Source organism: Triticum urartu, chromosome 4, assembly GCF_003073215.2.
Source record: "Triticum urartu cultivar G1812 chromosome 4, Tu2.1, whole genome shotgun sequence".
Taxonomy (NCBI): Eukaryota; Viridiplantae; Streptophyta; class Magnoliopsida; order Poales; family Poaceae; genus Triticum; species Triticum urartu.
Genome location: NC_053025.1, coordinates 48,542,373 through 48,561,692, shown reverse-complemented (window position 1 = coordinate 48,561,692; position 19,320 = coordinate 48,542,373). Strand labels below are relative to the sequence as shown.

Here is a 19,320-nt window from a genome sequence, read left to right as displayed (position 1 = left end):
GATTTCTCAAGGTACATACGTAGAATCTCATACATACGCGCATACATTCATTTCTATGAATGCATATACAGACATCCTACCTCATAGACGTTTTCATAGTCGACGAAAACATCTCTTTCAAGTGAACGCATATCTCTCAAAGAGCCGAAACAAATAAACTAAAAAAACACGAGATCCGGGTGTCTAACGCTTTTTCCCTAAAAGAGGAGATCGGACGGCTCAAAAGAGAAGACGGCCAAAGGAGAGCGGGCACTCTCTTCTACTCCGGTGGCCAGGCTCCGCTCCGCTGTTTCGTTCCCCTCCCCCTTTGCCTTCGCCGGGCACTCGGGCAGCGAGCGGAGCGCCGCGCGGCGGACAGCCTGACAATGCAAAACCCTCGCCCCTCCTACGCCCACCACCAGCTCCAGCAGCACCTCGCCTCCCTCCTCTCCGCCGCGGCCGGCGACCCCCCGCACCCCTCCGATGACGCCTCCCGCGCCGGCGCCCTCTCCAGCCTCCGCCTCTCCCTCCTCCACCCGCCCAACCGCCCGCTCCTCCCCTCCCTCGCCCCCTTCCTCGCCCCGCCGCTCTCCGTGCTCCTCGCCGACGACGCGTAAGCGCCCCCTGCCCCCTCCCCTCGCGCATCTGTATGTAGGTAACGCGATTCTACTCACCTCTTCGTTCGTGTCTGTTGCGCAGGTCCTACGCCGTGCGGCGCGCCGCCGTGGCGGCCTACGCGGCGCTCAGCGCGGTGCTGTGCGCGCACGAGGCGCCCGGGGGCCTCCCTGACGGGTTCGTCGCCTGGGCGCTGCCGCTCCTGGGGGAGCCCGCCTCGGCCGCCCTCGTCGCCGAGGGGCTCAGGGAGCTCCTGGCCACCGGGGATGCGCACGCCGTCGAGCGTTTCGTGCCACCACTCCTCGCCGCCTGCCGTGACGTGCTCGAGGATGAGCGGACCTCGCTCGCTGTGCTCAGGTGCCTGCTCGGCCTGCTCACGCTCGTCGCCGCCAAGTTCCCCCACTGCTTCCGGCCGCAATTCGTCGATATGGTTGACTTGCTCCTTGGGTGGGTGTTCGTCCCAGACCTTGCCGAAACCGATTGCCGCACCATCGTGGATAGTTTCTCGCAGTTCCAGTGGCACTGGCTCGGTAATCTGCAGTTCTCCCTTGGACTGTTGCCCAAGTTCTTGGCTGATATGGAGGTCCTTGTGCATGATCCCAACCTTGCGGCCAGCCATAACTCTGGCCGGCTTCGTCCGCTCTTTGCTTGCTTCTCGACGGTGTTGCAGATCATGGCATCTGGTGTGGCAGAGAGAAATAATCTGAGAGAACTTGTAGTAGGGCCACTTGAGGCGTTGGCTCCTCAGCTTTTAAGGTGTGCATCAGTGATAGCTTCCAAGATTGGCTGGTCTGAGAGGATGGAAGAAGCATCCAGATGTTTGGTCTTGCTCGCAGAGATTCTGCAGGAAAGGTTCGCTGAGTTCTATGCTATGTTTGTGGATGTGTTGACACAGAGTTTGGATAATGCGTCGTCACAACAGTTGGTGGTAGCACTTAAGACTAACCTGCAAGTGTTGTCACTTCAAAATTTGGGGCTCCATTCGGCTGCTGTGGAGCACTTGCTTGAATTCAGCTCACTTTTATCTCGGCTGCGTCTTCACCCAAGCCACAACGTGGTTGTAAATTCAGCATCCACTTATCTTTTTTGTCTGCAGCATGGATTGGAAGATGTAGCTGAGCAAGCAATTGCATCATTGATGAAAGAGTTGGAACTATTGAAATTTCTGCTTGAGAACATGCAAGTAAGCTGCACTGGTATCCAGAGTCACTCCTTAGAGAACAACACTCCAGTAGGGTATTCAGAGCATCAGTTGCTTTCTTTAATGAAATTCGATTTGAAGATTCTACTGGCCACTGTTTCAGCTGATTCTGAAAAGATCAACAGGAGAGTACCTAGGCTGACATCATTCATTTCAGAGAAGCTTGACCCATTTGGCACCCCGTTTCATAATTTCCTTGAGATGCAGTTTCAGATTTTCTCTACACTTCACAGACTGAGCAGTGTGGAACTGTCAATTAATATTGAAACATCTGAAGAATTTGAAAGAGGCTCTGGTGATTCAGGCAGTCAAACTCAGATAAATACTGAATCAAGGAAGTCTTTTTGTGACTGTAAAATGAAGTTCATGCATAAATATGGAAAACACATAATGCGTGGCCTTAGTGCATCATCATCCATGACACTGAAATTAGACGCTTTAGATTGGATAGATTCTTTCGCGAAACTGGTTCTTGCCATGGAAAGGGATCTGAACAAGACCAGTCTCTCTTATGAGTTTGGGGATGCTACCCTTCCGAATACTATTCTCTTCACTATCTTGGATTGCACTTATGATAGGGAGACTAAAGTAAGATGCCATGTTGCGTTATCCTTGGAAGCACTCTTTCTTGGTAGGCTCATCAATCCTATGAGCTTCTCAGTTGTCTCACAGGTTCTTCTTGACAAGCTCAGTGATCCAGACAATGCTGTAAAAAATGGATTTCTGAGGTTATTTTCAATTGCTTTGCCTATTACAACATACACATTTGGCTTCCTTGAGGATGGATATAGTTATCAGAATTGCCTAGGTATTTCTAACATTACCAAGCACTGCATGAGTTTGAGGCATGTGCTTGCTGTGAAACAACAGCCTAGGAAACTTCACTGGCAGCAGCTTGTTTCTATTCTGAGTTACCTTTCCCTCAGATTGAAGTTGCCTCTTTCTTCTTGGGTTCAACGACTGGTCTTTAGTTACCGTGGCAAGAAAGATATGTTTTCTGGTCAAATTGATGTCTCTGGAGATACTGATTGGAATGAATTATTCAAAGGGCCCGATGTGGACATAACTATTATTGACAGGATATATTCAGTGAACAATCTTGCTGCAGTTTGGTGGGGCATCCATGAAGCTGCTCGGCACTGCATAAACCTTCGGCTTCGAACTCATCTCGGTGGCCCCACACAGACATTTGCTGCTTTAGAACGCATGCTTTTGGATGTACCAAATTTATTGGCACTGGAAACTAACGAAGGTGAAGGCAGGTATATAGGACCATCTGACATATCCCTATTGCCTATGCGCCTGCTATTGGATTTTGTTGAGGCATTAAAGAAATATGTTTATAATGCGTATGAAGGTTCCTTTGTTCTACCAGCCCCTCCAAAGGCAAGTTCCTTGTTTTTCCGAGCGAACAAACGAGTCTGTGAAGAGTGGTTTTCTCGAATCTGTGATCCAATGCTGAAGGCAGGACTAGCTTTGCAGTGCAGCGATGCAGTCATTCAGTACTGCTCATCTCGGTTACTAGATCTCAGAAACATTGCTGCATCATCCCTCAAGGACAACAGCCGCATGGGAGGAGCTACTGAAAGTAATCATGCTTTTAGAGAGAGGTTAGAAATGGATATTCTGAAGGTTTTGCGACATGCTTCTCTGGCATTGTGCAGGTGTCATGAAACAGATGCCTTAGTTGGACTCCAGAGGTGGGCTGTGTCAACATTCTATACATACTTTGAGCAGGAAAAGCAACTAACACGGGGTGCATCTGATACCCACAAGCACTTTTCCTGGATGTCAGGACTCATTTATCAATCCCAGGGGCAGTATGAAAAGGCTGCTGCACATTATTCTCATCTCTTGCAGTCTGAGGAAGCCCTTACCTCCATGGATTCTGATGTCATCCAGTACATCATAGCACGTGTTATTGAGTGCTACACAGCTCTGTCTGACTGGAAATGCTTGGAGGGTTGGCTTGCAGAGTTACAAGAGCTCCGTGCTGTACATGCTGGCAAACCTTATTCAGGTGCTTTAACGAGTGCTGGCAATGAGCTTAATGCTATTCATGCAATGGCATGCTTTGATGAGGGTGACTTCCATTCAGCTTGGAGTTATCTTGATTTGACTCCTAAAAGCAGCAGCGAGCTTACCCTCGATCCCAAGGTTGCAGTTGAGAGAAGTGAATTAATGCTCCTGCGTGGAATGCTTCAATCTGACAGCAAGCCTGACAAGGCAAGAGAGGATCTTGATAAGGCTAAATTGATGTTGGATGAAGCACTCTCTGTGGCCCCTCTCAATGGATTGACTGATGCTGCAGCATGTGCTGGCCAGCTTCATTGCATCTTTGCATTTGAAGAGGCCACTGGGTTGACGTGCCAAGATGGACCTAATCAACCACCAGCGCTCATGGATTATTTACTGAGACTATTGCAGGATCCTATTGACAGGATCCATCAAGATTGCAGCATGTGGCTGAAGGTCTTTAAAGTGTATCGTACTGCACATCCATCTTCATTACCCACTCTTCTTCTATGTCGCAAGCTTGCTAGTCTTGCTAGAAAGCAGACCAACTTTATGTTAGCTGGCCGCTTAAACCAGTACCTCATAAACCATCCTTTGGAATCATCTGATGAGACGGACAAGGGAATGCTTACTTTGAACATTAAGTATGAAGGTGCCTTGCTGAAGCATTGCGAAGGAAACAATGAGGAGGCTTTAACTGATCTGTGGTCACTGGTTCGTGCTAATATTCTTTCTTCAGTTAGTGATTCATCTGGTATTGGCGATTCACTTATTGCTAAGGCGTGTCTGAAACTCTCGACCTGGATGGAGGAGAGTTCAACTTCCACTCTGAATATGATCGTTCCAAAGGTGGTAAAAGATTTTAGTGATTTTGATGGCTTTCAAAATGGGTCAGAGAAACTTTTGTCTGGTGACAGTGGGTTAGTTTGTACTGCAAACTGTCATGTGCTTGCCCAAGAAATCATAGGCAGTGCTCGAAAGATATCCTGGCAACTTTGTCCCAGTATGGGCAAGGCGTGGCTTTCTTATGCATCTTGGTGCTTTACTCATGCCAATCACTCTCTGTCTGGATCCGATTCAAATGTGCAGAACAGTTTGTCCTCCATTCTCCAATCTGAACTTTCTCCAGACAGATTTCACTTGACAGATAATGAGAAGTCTGAGGTGGAGCAAACAATAAGAAGTTTCTATGCTGATAAATCTGCAAATTGTGTCGATCACAATTCCTTAGCGACAACAGGGTCTAGCAACAATTCTGAGCAGGAGTATCCCATGACCATGATAATTGAACAGGCAACTCAACTGTTAGAAACTGCAGCCGGAGCACCAGGTTTTGAGGCCAGTGATGGTGAAGGTGCCTATGCACTGCTATCATCAGGGCTTAACGTTCTCTTTGGTAAATGCGATTCTACAATGGACAGTGCTATGCCTTTGATTAATAATCTCACTGAAATTTGGTGGTCTTTAAGGAAAAGGAGGGTATCACTCTTTGGGCATGCTGCAACTGCTTATTTTCAGTACCTTTCTCATTCATCAAGTGAGCTTCAACCTTCATATCAGCGTGATGCCTTAAAAGGGAAAACTAGGGGCTACACTTTGAGAGCATTGTTGTATCTCCTCCATATAATTTTGAACTATGGGGTGGAGCTGAAGGAAACACTTGAAAGTGGGCTTTCAACAGTTCCTTTGTTGCCATGGCAGGTAAATGATGATAGTGGCGCATCTATTCTATAATTATGATAAGGTTAGTGTATAATTATATGTTTGGATCCATGCAGGAGATTATACCACAACTTTTTGCTCGCTTGAGTTCCCACCCAGAGAAGATAGTAAGGAAACAGTTGGAGAGCATATTGGTGAAGCTAGGGAAACTTTCTCCTTATTCTATAGTATATCCTACATTAGTTGATATCAATGCCTGTGAAGGAGAACCTTCTGAGGAGCTTCAGCGAATATTGAACTTTCTGGTATGATGTTTCGTTTGGTACTTATACTATGATTATCTGCTTTAGGCTATGATGATATATGCATGCTACTTCTATATTTTGAACACTCTCTGTTTTTCTTTCATAGGTTAAGCTGTACCCCAAATTAATTAAGGATGTTAAGCTTGTAATTGATGAGCTAGGAATGATAACCGTTCTGTGGGAGGAACAATGGCTGAGTACCTTACAAGATCTCCATTCAGGTAAGCCTCCCCTCGACTGCTGCAGTTCTGTGAAATCAGACCAGAGGCAGGCTTCCATGGAAAATGGACACACCTACATAAGAATTAGCTTATGCTCCAGCTTGACATTGTTGTGCTTACTACAGAATCTAGTTAGTTAAAGGGAGCCTTTACCGAACCAAGTAAAATACTTCCGTGCCGTAAGAAAGATGTTGGTTATATAAGAAGTAAAACACAGTTTTCTTTTCTTCAAAGCCGCTGCAATTCCAAATGCACTGTAAGGTCTAAGCCCCAGTTAGTAACAATTATTTTTTCTTGCTCTGATTTTTGAATTAAGTGTTCCTGTAGAGTTAATTACAAAATCCTCTCGTTAACTAGATTGCAATACAAATCCTGAAAAATATTGTTGCATAGGATCTCTAGAATGGTGCCTCTCTTGAGTTTTTATGAGATCCTTTAGCTTACTAAGTTTCAATACTGTAAGAATGCTTGCTTGCACGGCAAATGACATTTCCTCCTCACTTGCAATGTACCATTCTAGAAGTTAGGTTGGAGGTAGTCTACTCTGACTGTTGCATTAAATTTAATCTGTCTGTACAATGGTTCATGTCTGGTATATGCTTTTGTTTACTTGTTTGTACAAACCTGCATTTAGAAACTTTATGACCAAATAACCAGTAACCACATATTTTATATCTAATATACTTTGAGCATTAGTTTGTTGAGTTATTGATGGTACATTTTTTATGTTGCTATGTAGATGTCTTAAGGAGAATCAATATACTTAAGGAGGAAGCTGCAAGGGTTGCTGCAAATTCTACACTGACTTCAGCTGAAAAGAACAAGATCAATGCTGCAAAATATTCTGCTATTATGACTCCAATTGTTGTAGCCTTGGAACGTCGTTTAGCGTCCACATCTCGTGAACCAAGAACACCCCATGAGACGTGGTTCCATAAGGAATATAACGCTCAGCTGAGATCTGCAATCACAAGCCTTAAGGTGCCCCCTGGATCTCCAGCAGCATTAGGAGAGATTTGGCGGCCTTTTGATTCAATTGCAGCTTCTTTAGTCAGTCATCAAAGAAAGTCATGCGTATTGTTAAGTGAAATTGCTCCACAGCTAGCAACTTTGTCAACCTCTGACATTCCAATGCCTGGTTTTGAGAAGCAGATACTTGATTCCTCAGAATCTTTTTTTGCTGGAAATCATGGCACGGTTACAGTCTCTTCTTTCTGCAAAGAAGTTACAATACTTTCTACAAAGACAAGACCTAAGAAGCTCGCCTTGCAAGGATCAGACGGACAGAAGTATATTTATCTTCTCAAGGGACGGGAGGATCTACGTCTTGATTCTCGGATCATGCAGCTTCTGGAGGCGATAAATAGCTTCTTGCATTCATCTTCTGACACTCGAAGTCGAAATATTGCAATTCGATTTTATTCTGTTACACCAATTAGTGGACGAGCTGGGCTAATCCAGTGGGTAGAAAATGTAAGCAGCATATACAATGTGTACAAGTCATGGCAAAAACGTACTCAGGTGGCACAGGCACAGGCACAGCTTTCTTCAGTTAGCACTGGTAACATTCACAACTCAGTACCTCATGTTCCCCGTCCGAGTGATATGTTCTATGGAAAAATAATACCAGCACTGAAAGAAAAAGGGATCAAAAGAGTAATCTCACGAAGAGATTGGCCACTAGACGTTAAGAAAAAAGTTCTGTTGGAGCTTATGAAGGAGACTCCAAAGCAGATTTTGTGGCAAGAAATGTGGTGTTCAAGTGAGGGCTTCAAAAACTTCAACTCCAAAGTAAAGAGGTATGTATGGTGCATGGTACTTCTGCATTGAGCACTCTATTTACATTTACCAAGTGTCCTTTGTTTCCATTGCTAGGCAAAATAAAAGTATGAATTTGAGAGTTTTTACTTTTATTGTACTACTAAAAGTCTGTCCAAGCTTTTCTGCTGGTTGTCATTCTCATGAAGAATATGCCCACTTTGAGCATAGATGGCATATTTGAAACTGAAAATTGTGTTGTCAGTTAAGTCATTGCTCTTAAGCCCTAATGACTCCTTCCTTACAAAAAAATGAAAGAAGAGGGAAACCACTACTCTTTTCCAGAGGGAACCACATAAAAGTTATGCCGAGTTAAATAATTGTGCAAGTCCCTAGTGAATTGGGATCTGGGGAGGCTGAGACAAGCTCTTCAAGGTGCTATCGCTGTTGACAAGCTTCCCTATGAGTTTAATAATGTACATGCTACATAGTTTCCATGATGTAGATTCTAGCGGTGGGGTTAGACAGGGCTTGAGTCCAACCTCCATCGCCGGGGTAAACACCCAGCAGCAAGCAGGCAGTGGCATATGCAGAGATTAGAGGAAGATTTTTTAGCCTAGCGACTCAATCCGTCAAGTTGAGCCCCACCTCAGTTTTATTCCTGGAATCACCTCTGATGTGTCATTCATGTAACTTTGTTCTTGTATGTTAATTATGGATTTTCAGATTGTCATTTTGGCGGGAACTATGATACATATGTTTTGTACTAGTATAAGTAGTGATTTGTGAAGCAACACGTGCACCACAAATTATTTATCAAACATACATAAATGGCAACTGAAACATCAGGAAACCAAGAGTGCCTTGAGGCTATTTTAGTAACTACTCCCTCCGTCCCATAATATAAGAGCGTTTTTGACACTACACTAGTGTCAAAAACGCTCTTATATTATGGGACGGAGGGAGTAGTTTGTTCACCATAACACATTCATCAAGATATCTTAGTTTTGCAAATAGAGCTCTACATTACATCTTATAAGAGTAGTAACTGAAGATTCCTTTCTCTATTATTTTCGACAGAAGTTTTTATTATCCGTGAAGTGCTTAGCTATCAATCTTTTTCCTGTTGCAGATTCTCTAGCAGTCTAGCGGCTATGAGCATGGTTGGCCATATCCTGGGCCTTGGAGATAGGCATTTAGACAATATCCTTATGGACTTTAGCAATGGTGATGTGGTTCACATAGATTACAATATATGCTTTGATAAAGGGAAAAGGTTGAAGATTCCAGAAATCGTTCCATTCCGTCTTACTCAAACTATTGAATCAGCCTTGGGATTGTCTGGAGTTGAAGGTGTCTTTAGAGCTACCTGTGAGGCAGTTATGGGTGCCCTCTTGAAGAACAAAGATATCATCTTAATGTTAATGGAAGTATTTGTTTGGGACCCATTGATTGAGTGGACACGCGGAAATATGCAAGATGAAGCTGGAATAGCTGGTGAAGAGAAGAAAGGAATGGAATTAGCAGTTAGTTTAAGCTTGTTCTCTTCTAGGATTCAAGAAAGTCGTGTTCCGTTGCAGGTAATTGTCTCTTGGAGTTGGAAATTTTCTTTTGCCTCTTGGCAGCAATATTTTAGAATGATGCGTCAGGCATATTTGCAGTTCTAGCCTCTGTTAAATCAATGAGTTCCGAGTTTGTACGGATATAATTTATTCCCGGTCTAATTGAACTGTTTGTGATGTTCAGGAGCATCAGGATCTTTTCGTGACTAACTTGCCAGCTACAGTATCTGTTCTAAAGGTAATTCTTTTTTAACTTTGTAACCACAAAGTGGAAATATCTCATATAACATATTTGAACCACCTGATTTTTGTTTTATTCTCACTATATGCAGACATTCTTGGATACTCTAGATCAGTATGAGGTTAAGTCTGCTATATTTTATCATGCTGAGAAAGAGAGGTCCAGTGCTTTACATAATGAAACGTCAGCAAAGTCAATCCTTGCCGAGGCCACTTCAGTTGCTGAAAAATCCCGCACTTCTTTTGAGCTTCATGCTCATGAATTAGCAGAAGCGAAAACATCGACAGTTGACGAAGCTAACACGCTTGCAATATGGGTGGAAAAACATGGAAGGGTTCTTGAGGCCATACGGGACAATTCGATTACAGGTTCGGAACTATTAATGAAACTAGACAGCAAGGATGAGGCCTTGAGCCTTATTTCAGCTGTCCTTGTATCTGGGGTCCCCCTTACGGTTGTACCAGAGCCAACTAGAGAACATTGCTATGAGTTGGATAGGGAGGTCTCTGAACTAATTACTGAGTTGCATGATGGGCGGTCCTCTGCTTTACAGGCACTTGGTGAGTATGCTTTAATCTTGCAGCAAGTTCTTCCAGTTAACTACATCACAACCAGTCCAATTACTGGTTGGGCACAAGCTTTGCAGCTATCTGTAACCAGTGCATCACAAGACATGCTTGCTCTTGCCAAAAGGCAGGCTGCAGAAGTCATTGCTAAGGTTCAGGGCGAAGGTAGTAATCTAGTACAGCAAAGATACCGGGATCTCTTAAATCAAATGGAAAGTTATGTTGCATGTGTGGAAAGAATTATGAGGGAATGTTCTGAATTGATGAGTTCTGTTGGATCGGATAACGAAGCACAGTCTAAAGATCGGATACTTTCTGCATTCATAAACTCTGTTCAATTGTCATCACAAAAGAATGATGAGGATACCGTTCCTTCTTCGCTGGCAGATAATTTGGAGGTCAAACCTCCAGCCCAGGAGGATGTAAAAGAGAAAGCAAGTAAGGTTCTATCTGTTCTTGGGATCGCTGCGAGTCAGTTATACAGTGGCATTAGAGTCAGAGTGTCTGAACTCTCAACTAAAGCTGTTGGGATAACTAAGTTTAGGACAGATGAAGCTGGTCTTCAAGCTGATGCTGGAATGAGTCTGCAATTGTTTGATCAGCAGATCGAAAAATGTGCATTACTTTCTGGATTTGTGAAGGAAGTGCATGAAGTGATGGGGACAAAATTAGGTGAAATAAACGCTGATTATCTGAAGCATCGGCCTGGACAATGGGCTTATACGTTTCAGGCCATTTTGCACTCAAGTACCAACATGATTGAGCAAATGACCGAAGTTTTTCTTCCAGAAATTATTAGATCGTTCGTCTCGTACAATTCGGAGGTAATGGAAGCCTTTGGTTCAATTTCTCGGATACGTGGTTCTGTTGACACAGCTCTAGAGAAGTTGGCTGAGGTAGAACTTGAGAGAACATCACTGACTGAACTGGAACAGAGCTACTTTGTGGAAGTTGGCCGAATCACTGAGCAGCAAGTAGCTCTTGAAGAAGCTGCCATGAGGGGTAGAGACCATCTATCCTGGGAAGAAGCAGAGGAACTAGCTTCACAGGAGGAAGCCTGTAGAGCACAGTTGGAACAACTTCAGAAAACTTGGAGCCAGAAAGATATGAGAATTTCATCAGTTTTGAAAGTAGAAGCCAGTGTCATGAATTCTTTACATTCTTCTGAAAAGTACTTCTCATCTTTGGTGAGTGCTGATCAGGAAAATGAATTTCATTTCAGAAGCAAGGCTCTGCTTTCAATCTTGACAAAGCCCTTCGCTGACCTGGAATCTCTTGATCATATGCTATCATCTCGTGGCGCCTTCCCTTCCCACATGAGCGGACCAGTTTCTAATCTAAGAGAAGTTTTGGCTGCCAGTTCTTCATTATCTGATGTTGTGTGGCCTTTATCTGGCTTATTGAAGGATCATGCTTTTTTTGTTTGGAAGCTCGGTTTGCTTGATTCAATTCTTGACTTGTGCATGCATGAGATTTCATCTTCTGTTGAGCACAGTTGTACTACCAACCAGCTTTACATTACTCTCAAGAAGAAGCTTGCGATCCATGTGGAAAATCAAGTTGGTCAATATATTCTGAAAAGGATTGCTCCTGCACTGATCCTACATTTAGACAAAGAAATTTGTGATTTGCTAGAAACGAGTCAAGGAAGAAGAGAATCAGGTCAACCTACTGCGGCTGCAGGAAGGGTTGCATTAATGCTTGAGGAGTACTGTAATGCTCATGAGACAGCTAGAGCTGCCCGGACTGCAGTTTCTCTAAAGCAAAGGCAATTAAATGACCTCACCGAGGCTTTACGCAAAATAATTTTGGAAATAGTTCAGGTTGAATGGCTGCATGATTTTTCATCGCCTCATGCACAGAAGGCCAAGATTTTCTCACAAAATATTCTTGGTGATGATAAGTTCATGTCCGTGCTTTTAAATCTGAGCAGAAGGAACTTGTTAGATAAGATCCAGTCTTCGATGTCATTGATAACAAGATCAATTGAGTGTCTGCAAGCTTGTGAAAGCACTTCTGTTTCAGCTGAAGGCCAACTTGAGAGAGCAATGGGATGGGCCTGCGCCGGTCCAAATACTTCTGGAGCAGGCAGTTCAACTGCAAAGGGTTCAGGAATCCCCCCCGAGTTTCATGATCATCTATCGAAAAGGAGGAAATTGCTTGGGGGCATTCAAGAACAGGCATCTGACCTTGTTAAGTCTTGCACATCCGTTTTAGAGTTTGAAGCATCTAGAGATGGGCTTTACTTTGTTTCTGAGGATAAATCTTCTGGACAATCTACTGATAAGGGCAGGGCCTGGCAGCAAACTTTCGTGAATTTACTGACACGTTTAGATGCAGCATACAATTCCTTTACATGTAAGTCGATTACTTTCTGTTTGTACTTCCATTACATACATGCTCAGAACTGTGAACGTGTTTACTTGTCATGAGGTCACCAATGCCTAGTCAGAAGTTCTACATAATTTTGAATTTCTGATGCAATAGTCCCCCCTGCCTGATAGTATGAGTTCTTCTGTTTAATTGTTTTTCCATTTGTTCTTTGTTGCAAGCAGGTGCAGAACAAGACTGGAAACGTGGCCAGCTCAACATGGAAACTGCTGGAAAAGGCTTGTATTCAGCTACCAATCAACTTTCTGTAGTCTCTGTCAAGGCAAAATCTGCTTTAGGTCCGTCCTCTCCCACTTCTGGAATTGTTGTGTAAGATTCCTTTTATTTTAATTCTTGTAGAATAATGCCATGTATATCTTGTCCCAGTTGATCTGCAGGATACTCTGGTAGACATGTATGAACGTGCTTGCGAAGTCAGTGTATCATTATCTGGATTCAAACATATTTCACAGGAACGCACTGCCTTGACTGCTGAATGTGGCTCCTTGCTCGAGGAGGTAAATCCGTACATGATTTAATCTCATTTTGTTGACATATCTCTACTTTGACTGCATGGGAACTCCTAGCTGTGAATTCGGTTGTATGCTTTAAGGTTTGCAAGTTTAAACGGTCAAGAACTTTTAAGAGATTTAGTCTGCAGTTGAGGAACTAATATTATTCAGCTTCATATCTGAAATGCTTTGATGATAAAAAGAAATATATTCTTCAGTTAAGTAAAACTTGGCAGTTAGATAGATATCTCATCTACAGTATGCATATCCTTTCTAGTTATTGGCAATTATTATTCGAAAACTTGCTCTTGATTTCCTGACAAATTATTTACAGGTTTTGGCTATAGCAGAGGGGTTGCATGATGTCTACACTTTGGGAAAGGAAGCTGCTGCATTGCACAGTTCCCTTACGGCAAATATTTCCAAGGTTTGTCATGAATTTTTTCTATTAAATTTCCTCCCTTCAAGATCAATATAAATACTTGCACCTGGTTACTCATGGTAATATTTATCTTGTACATCACACCTGCATGCTGTTTGATGACTTTGATTGAGATTTTAATAATTCGGTACTGACATGGTGATGATATTTTTGGCTCTTAGAAGCAGTCCAGAGAAATGCTAGGCTTTATGCCTAGGACTCAGGAATACATGGCACCTTTAGTGTATTTGGTAGAATATGACATTTTTTCTCTCTAATGAAAAAGCTTTGTTTTGATACTTTGCAGGCAAATACGATCTTACTTCCACTTGAAGCTTTGTTGTCTGCTGATGTGGCTGTTATGTCTGAAGCGATCTCAAAGGAAAGAGAGAAGAATAACACCAGTATGCCTCTTAGTCATGGAAAGGCATTATACCAATCTTACATCACTAGAGTAAGGGAAGCTTGCAAAAACATAGAGCCTGTGGTGCCCCTATTAACTGAATACGTGAAGGAGCTGCACTCCATGGTGATTAAGCTTGGACGCCTTTCAAGTCTTCATGCAGGGAATCTTCATAAGGTACTTAGCTAGGACATGTATTCTTGTGTCACAGATGCTTAATCTTTTTATTTATTTTTATGTTTTGATGCTTGACCTGAAATTTTCACATGTCTCTTGGTACATGTAATTTCACTCCGCGTTTCTCTTATTCATAGGCTTTAGAAGTTCTTGAAGAAAGTGAAACTGGGAGATCACAGGATATGCCCTCTGCACGTCCAGATCTTCTGCAAAGTGATTCGTCAGTTGAGAAGGATAAAAGCTCTTCTGGGAGCAGGGAAGGTGTCTCTCAGGATTTGATTATTGATACTGATGGTTCTCTACAAGATGAATGTTGGATTTCTCCACCAGAGCACTCATATACTAGCAGTTCAGGATGTACAACATTGTTGACCCAGCTTACTCCTGAGAATTTGGAGAAAATAGATGCCCTTTTGGACAGCGGGCCTGGAATAGAGGGTCCTGCTGCTAATAGTCAGCAATCAAGAGATGGTAGAACTGATTCAGAATCAGACTCAAGTAGCAATAAGCAGGTGTTTTCAAACAATGTCACACAAGCTAGCAATATTCATGTGGCTGGAACTTCTTTTGCGGAGGAGGGAAGAATTGAAACTGAGGATAACACTGGAACCTTCAAACAGGTTAGAGGACAAGAATGTGACAGCAGTGACAATAAATCCTATTCAGATACTCGAATGACCAGAGGTAAGATATCGTCGTTGCCATTTATATTTTATTATTTCTATTTGAGATCAAGTAGGTTCAAGGTTGCTCTTCAACTTCTTGTAGCAGTGTACTCCCTCCGTTCCTAAATATAAGTCTTTTTAGAGATTTCAATATGAACTACATACGGATGTATATAGATGTATTTTAGAGTGTAGATTCACTCATTTTGTTCCGTATTTAGTCCATTGGAATCTGTAAAAAGACTTATACTCCCTCCGTCCCAAAATTCTTGTCTTAGATTTGTCTAGATACGGATGTATCAAGTCATGTTTTAGTATTAGATACATCCGCATCTAGACAAATCTAAGACAAGAATTTTGGGACGGAGGGAGTATTTAGGAACGGAGGGAGTATATAGCATCCAACACCCCTCAGAGCATTGAACTTTGATTAAATTGTAAGTGCTCTGTCAGAACCATTTTAACACTGCATATAATTTTTCTTCGAATTATACACGCTGCAGAAAATATTTTCAGCACAACTTTTACTTTCTCAACGTTTCTGTTTAATACCCCCTCCGTCCCAAAATTCTTGTCTTAGATTTGTCTAGATACGGATGTATCAAGTCACGTTTTAGTATTAGATACTTCCGTATCTACACAAATCTAAGACAAGAATTTTGGGACGGAGGGAGTACTTAATCTTACTTCTCATCTGTACAAAAAATACTGATGCACGAAATGGATAAATTTAATATTTTCAAATTGCACCATTGCTACGTTAGATTGAATATTATTGAATATTACAGATCATCATAAGCCTTCCTATTTTCCTAGCTCTGTGTGAAATTTTCATGAAATATTAGGCCTTTAAGAATTCTGAAGCTGAGACAGATTTATATTGATATGTTTCTGCTCCACAGGTAAAAATCCTTTTGCTCTGTCTATCCTGAAGCAAGTGGAACATAAGTTACATGGACGAGATATAGATGGTACCAGGTGAGCAAATAAGAGGGAAGAGTTTTAGTAGCCATCCAGATCTATTGCTGTATGTTATCCAGTTTTATTGATCTCATTCTCATATCATTCTCTTTAGGTCCTTGAAAATTTCAGAGCAAGTAGACTATCTTCTTAAGCAGGCAACAAGCATCGACAATTTGTGTAATATGTACGAGGGTTGGACACCTTGGATATGATTCAAATTTCACCGATACAACTTTCATCAATGTATGCTGTCCAGGTACTAGCTGAATATTCTGCTGAAGCCCTGTAGTAGCAACTCTTTTGTTCATCTGTATGTTTTTAAAATGCAAGATCTCCATGTAGGTGAGTGTAGATGTTACAAGCTAAGAATTGTCTTCATTTCTCCGCAATCCGTTTGGTGACCTTCTTGAGATAGAAAGGAGCTGTTCAAACAGTGAAATCTTTGACAAAACCTGAGTAGTGACCTTGAGATAGAAAGAGGGCTGTTCAAACAGTAGCAATTTCTAATGAAACCTAAATTGACGTGCTCAGCACTGGCTCGGCCTTTTAGTTTTTAACCTGGATCAGTCAGTGCCTAATGGGCTGACTAGTAATGAAACTTGCCAGTAAGCCTAGTGTACACTACAGGTTCCTAAACATGTAATGTTGCACCAGTCATGTCCGGAAACTTGTCCATTAAGTACTGATATGGTGGTGGAACAAACATGTGGTCATCTTACTTATCCAATAAGGGGACAACAACAGGGGTCTTATTTATTCCAACGAGGGGACAAAAACAGGGTTTCAATAACTGCTCAGGATGATGTAAAACATTTATATTGTATCTTAGAAAACCAGAATGAGTTGGTAGATCGAAAACCAGAAAGTACTATTTCCGCAGTTTTTCTCACCATGAAGGATCAGCTGAAGTCGAGGCCTCAATTGACATGTCTTCTGATATATTTTTTCTGTTTTGCTCTCAGTATCCAACCATCTAAGTTGATATCTCTGATTCCATTTTTAGTTCAGTGGCCATTTTAGCATAGGAACAGGTCTCTACTTTTGGTCCCTCAGCTATTGCCAACTTTAATTTTAACCGTGAACCTTTTACTCCAACTCTCAGAAACAGACAAATCTTATCCGAAGCTGGTTCGGTGGGTGGTTTTGCCATGTTAGTTAACAGTTATCAACCCTTCCACATAGGCTACCACATCATCAAGCTGACCCCATGTGTCAGCCTCTCTGTCTTCTCATCTTTGCATCTCTCCTTGCTGCATCCATCCAAGCAGGTGGCTATTCAGAAGGAGGCGGCGGCAGCGCTGCATGGGAATGTCCGAGTCAGCGTTGAAACTGGGACCTGGTATTCAGAAGGACCTGGTCTTATAACTCTACATGTCTGAGTCAGCGTTGGCAAGGTAGAAGGATGATGGTGAACAGACTGAAAAAGATCAATTTTGGAGAAGAGTCGATGGATCAAATGAATTTCATAGTGTTGCTAAAAAGAAGCTCACCAAGCTTGAGGAAGAAGGTGGCAGTCCCCTGCCTCTTCATATGAACGTGAAAGAGGATGGAGATAGGGGCACCAGTGGGGTGGCTTGCAGCTTCCTACCTTAAACTACGTACAGGTGCTTGCCACCAATTGATTGGGGCTGCACACCAATGCCCGCGTTTGGTACATTGCGGCAGCCTGCACAAGGCTGCCAGCCATCACAACTGCCAAATAGAGGCATAGAGCTACAACAAAACTGCTGAAAACCATTTCCCAGATTTTGTCTCAGTCAGCAGAAAACCAGTTGGGAGAGGGCCAAGGGAGTAAAGTAAACTGATCCAAGAGTTCAAGGTTAAAAACAACTGGTTTCAGAGTTCAAGGTTGAAAAGTGAACTTCTGCAATAGTTAAGGGTTGAAAACTATAATGACACATAATCAAGAAAACACTTACATAAACAGTTTCAGGACAAGCTATGTACAGTTCTGAAGTTGATTGACATAAAATAAACGGCGTTGAAGTTTAGGGTGAAATTAAACTCAGCCGATCGTTGAGGGACCAAAAGCAGGGGCTCAAGGGCGCAGGGTTGTTTTGCCCACATCCTGGGATGTCCACTGATCGGGCTTGTGGCCTTGTAAAACTCACCTCCTAGCAGGATTGTACTCTCACCCACCTTTTCAATGCAATGAAGCTCCTTTGCATTTTCTCAAAAAAGAAGGTTTTGCCATTTTTAGATAATTTAGTTTACTTTTTTTAGATAATGTATAGTTTTGCTTGGCTATAGTTTTTGTTAGTACCAATCAGTTTTACTACTTTTTTTTTTGCAAGGGACCTATGTGTTTTACGTAGCTACATTTTAATTGCTACATGGTATGCTTGACTTGCAACTGAATCACTCTCCTTGTTATGTTTTCACCTCTGTTTACCCATGGGGAAATTCCCTTTCATGCTCATTTTCAATTTTGACTTCTGTTTTTTAGAACTAGCTCTAAAACACAGGTGATTTACCCAAATCATGTTACCCCTTTTTCAGAGTTTCGGGCAGAAGACATTTCATGGCAAAAGCAGGATAGCATGTCAAGCAATTGTATGGTTGCTATGAATGATGGCGAGCCAAGTTAAAGAGGTTTGGCCCCACCTACTATTTTCACTGTTTCTGAAGCAAGGCTATGGTCATCTGTTTAACCATTTTTTTAAATATGGCTGCTTGCATTTGATCCAGCTCTACAGGTGTCATTTATAAGACAGTGTGGCTCAACTTCCCTGCAGCATGTGGCATGAACGGCTACGGATGCTTCCAATCAGAGGAGGGGCACCACTTCGGTACTGTTGGCCTCTGCATCTACAATGTTACGTTGCCATTCACATGCATTCTGGGATCCAGACAATGACATTGTGGAATGCTGAAGCTTAGCATGATATGAACGGAAATATCCAAAGCATTCGCAATTTGCATGGACACGCGGCGCGCTCACCCACGGGGATTCGAAATTGGTAAAGCTGTCAAATGTACATAATATGTTCCCTGTACATCTGATATTTTGGAAGCTCCTTTCCATGATCCAACTAGCATATTGGAAAGCGTAGGCGCTGGATATGCAACTGTGAAAATGCCGTTTGTATTCCACGACTCCTCGTGGATCATCAGGTGTAAATAGAAATGTTCAGTGTAGATCCATGATCACAGTATATTGATCGGAGTTAAATGCGAGTGCAGAGCTATTCCACATGCTAGTAATGGGAACGTATCCGTTATCTCCCAGATGAGATCCTTGCAGTAACTTATGTCCACTCTTGTTGCTTTCTGTTTTTTTTTGTTTTTGTTTTTTTGTGCAGGTGCAGATTGATTGGAAATCCTAAGCATAGCCTTGCAAAGTGACACGTTACTGGCGAGTTCGTGACAGGAGGAAAAAAGGAAGCTGCTTATCATGATCACTCAATTCCTGTTCTCTTATTATTGTTATTATTTGAGTCGGAGATTGATGGCTTTATCTACATCCGAGTACGAACGCACGGCTTGTGGTCATGGGAAAGATAGGGCTCGGGTGGCCTGTATGCACGTAAGCGATGCAGCAACACCCTGGCCTTGCCCTCCATTTTTTTTTCTGGCGTGCTGTTATTTTACGCAGTTATTTTTCTCGTGCTTTTTGTATGGCAATAAAAGTATGCGCTCGGTAAATATCTAGTATATAGGCGTGTGCATCATTTTGAAAAAAT

General features: G+C 42.5%; 1 protein-coding gene across 2 annotated transcripts; it reads left to right on the top strand.

Moving 5' to 3' along the window:
• Positions 1–250: 250 nt before the first annotated feature.
• On the top strand, positions 251–18,837 carry LOC125550565 (serine/threonine-protein kinase SMG1-like). 2 transcript variants are annotated; one of them, XM_048713589.1, is made up of 17 exons: positions 251–592; positions 679–5,512; positions 5,590–5,778; positions 5,885–5,999; positions 6,739–7,798; positions 8,890–9,337; positions 9,504–9,557; positions 9,652–12,484; positions 12,682–12,795; positions 12,884–13,014; positions 13,343–13,435; positions 13,737–14,009; positions 14,147–14,693; positions 15,577–15,652; positions 15,750–15,880; positions 18,137–18,229; positions 18,326–18,837. In XM_048713589.1, exons 1-15 carry the CDS (start codon positions 366–368, stop codon positions 15,847–15,849), a joined length of 11,094 nt encoding a protein of 3,697 aa, XP_048569546.1. In that variant the 5' UTR covers positions 251–365; the 3' UTR covers positions 15,850–15,880; positions 18,137–18,229; positions 18,326–18,837. The 2 variants fall into 2 exon arrangements, with proteins under 2 accessions (XP_048569546.1, XP_048569545.1); XM_048713588.1 differs by having other exon boundaries at positions 15,750–15,893.
• Positions 18,838–19,320: the final 483 nt, after the last annotated feature.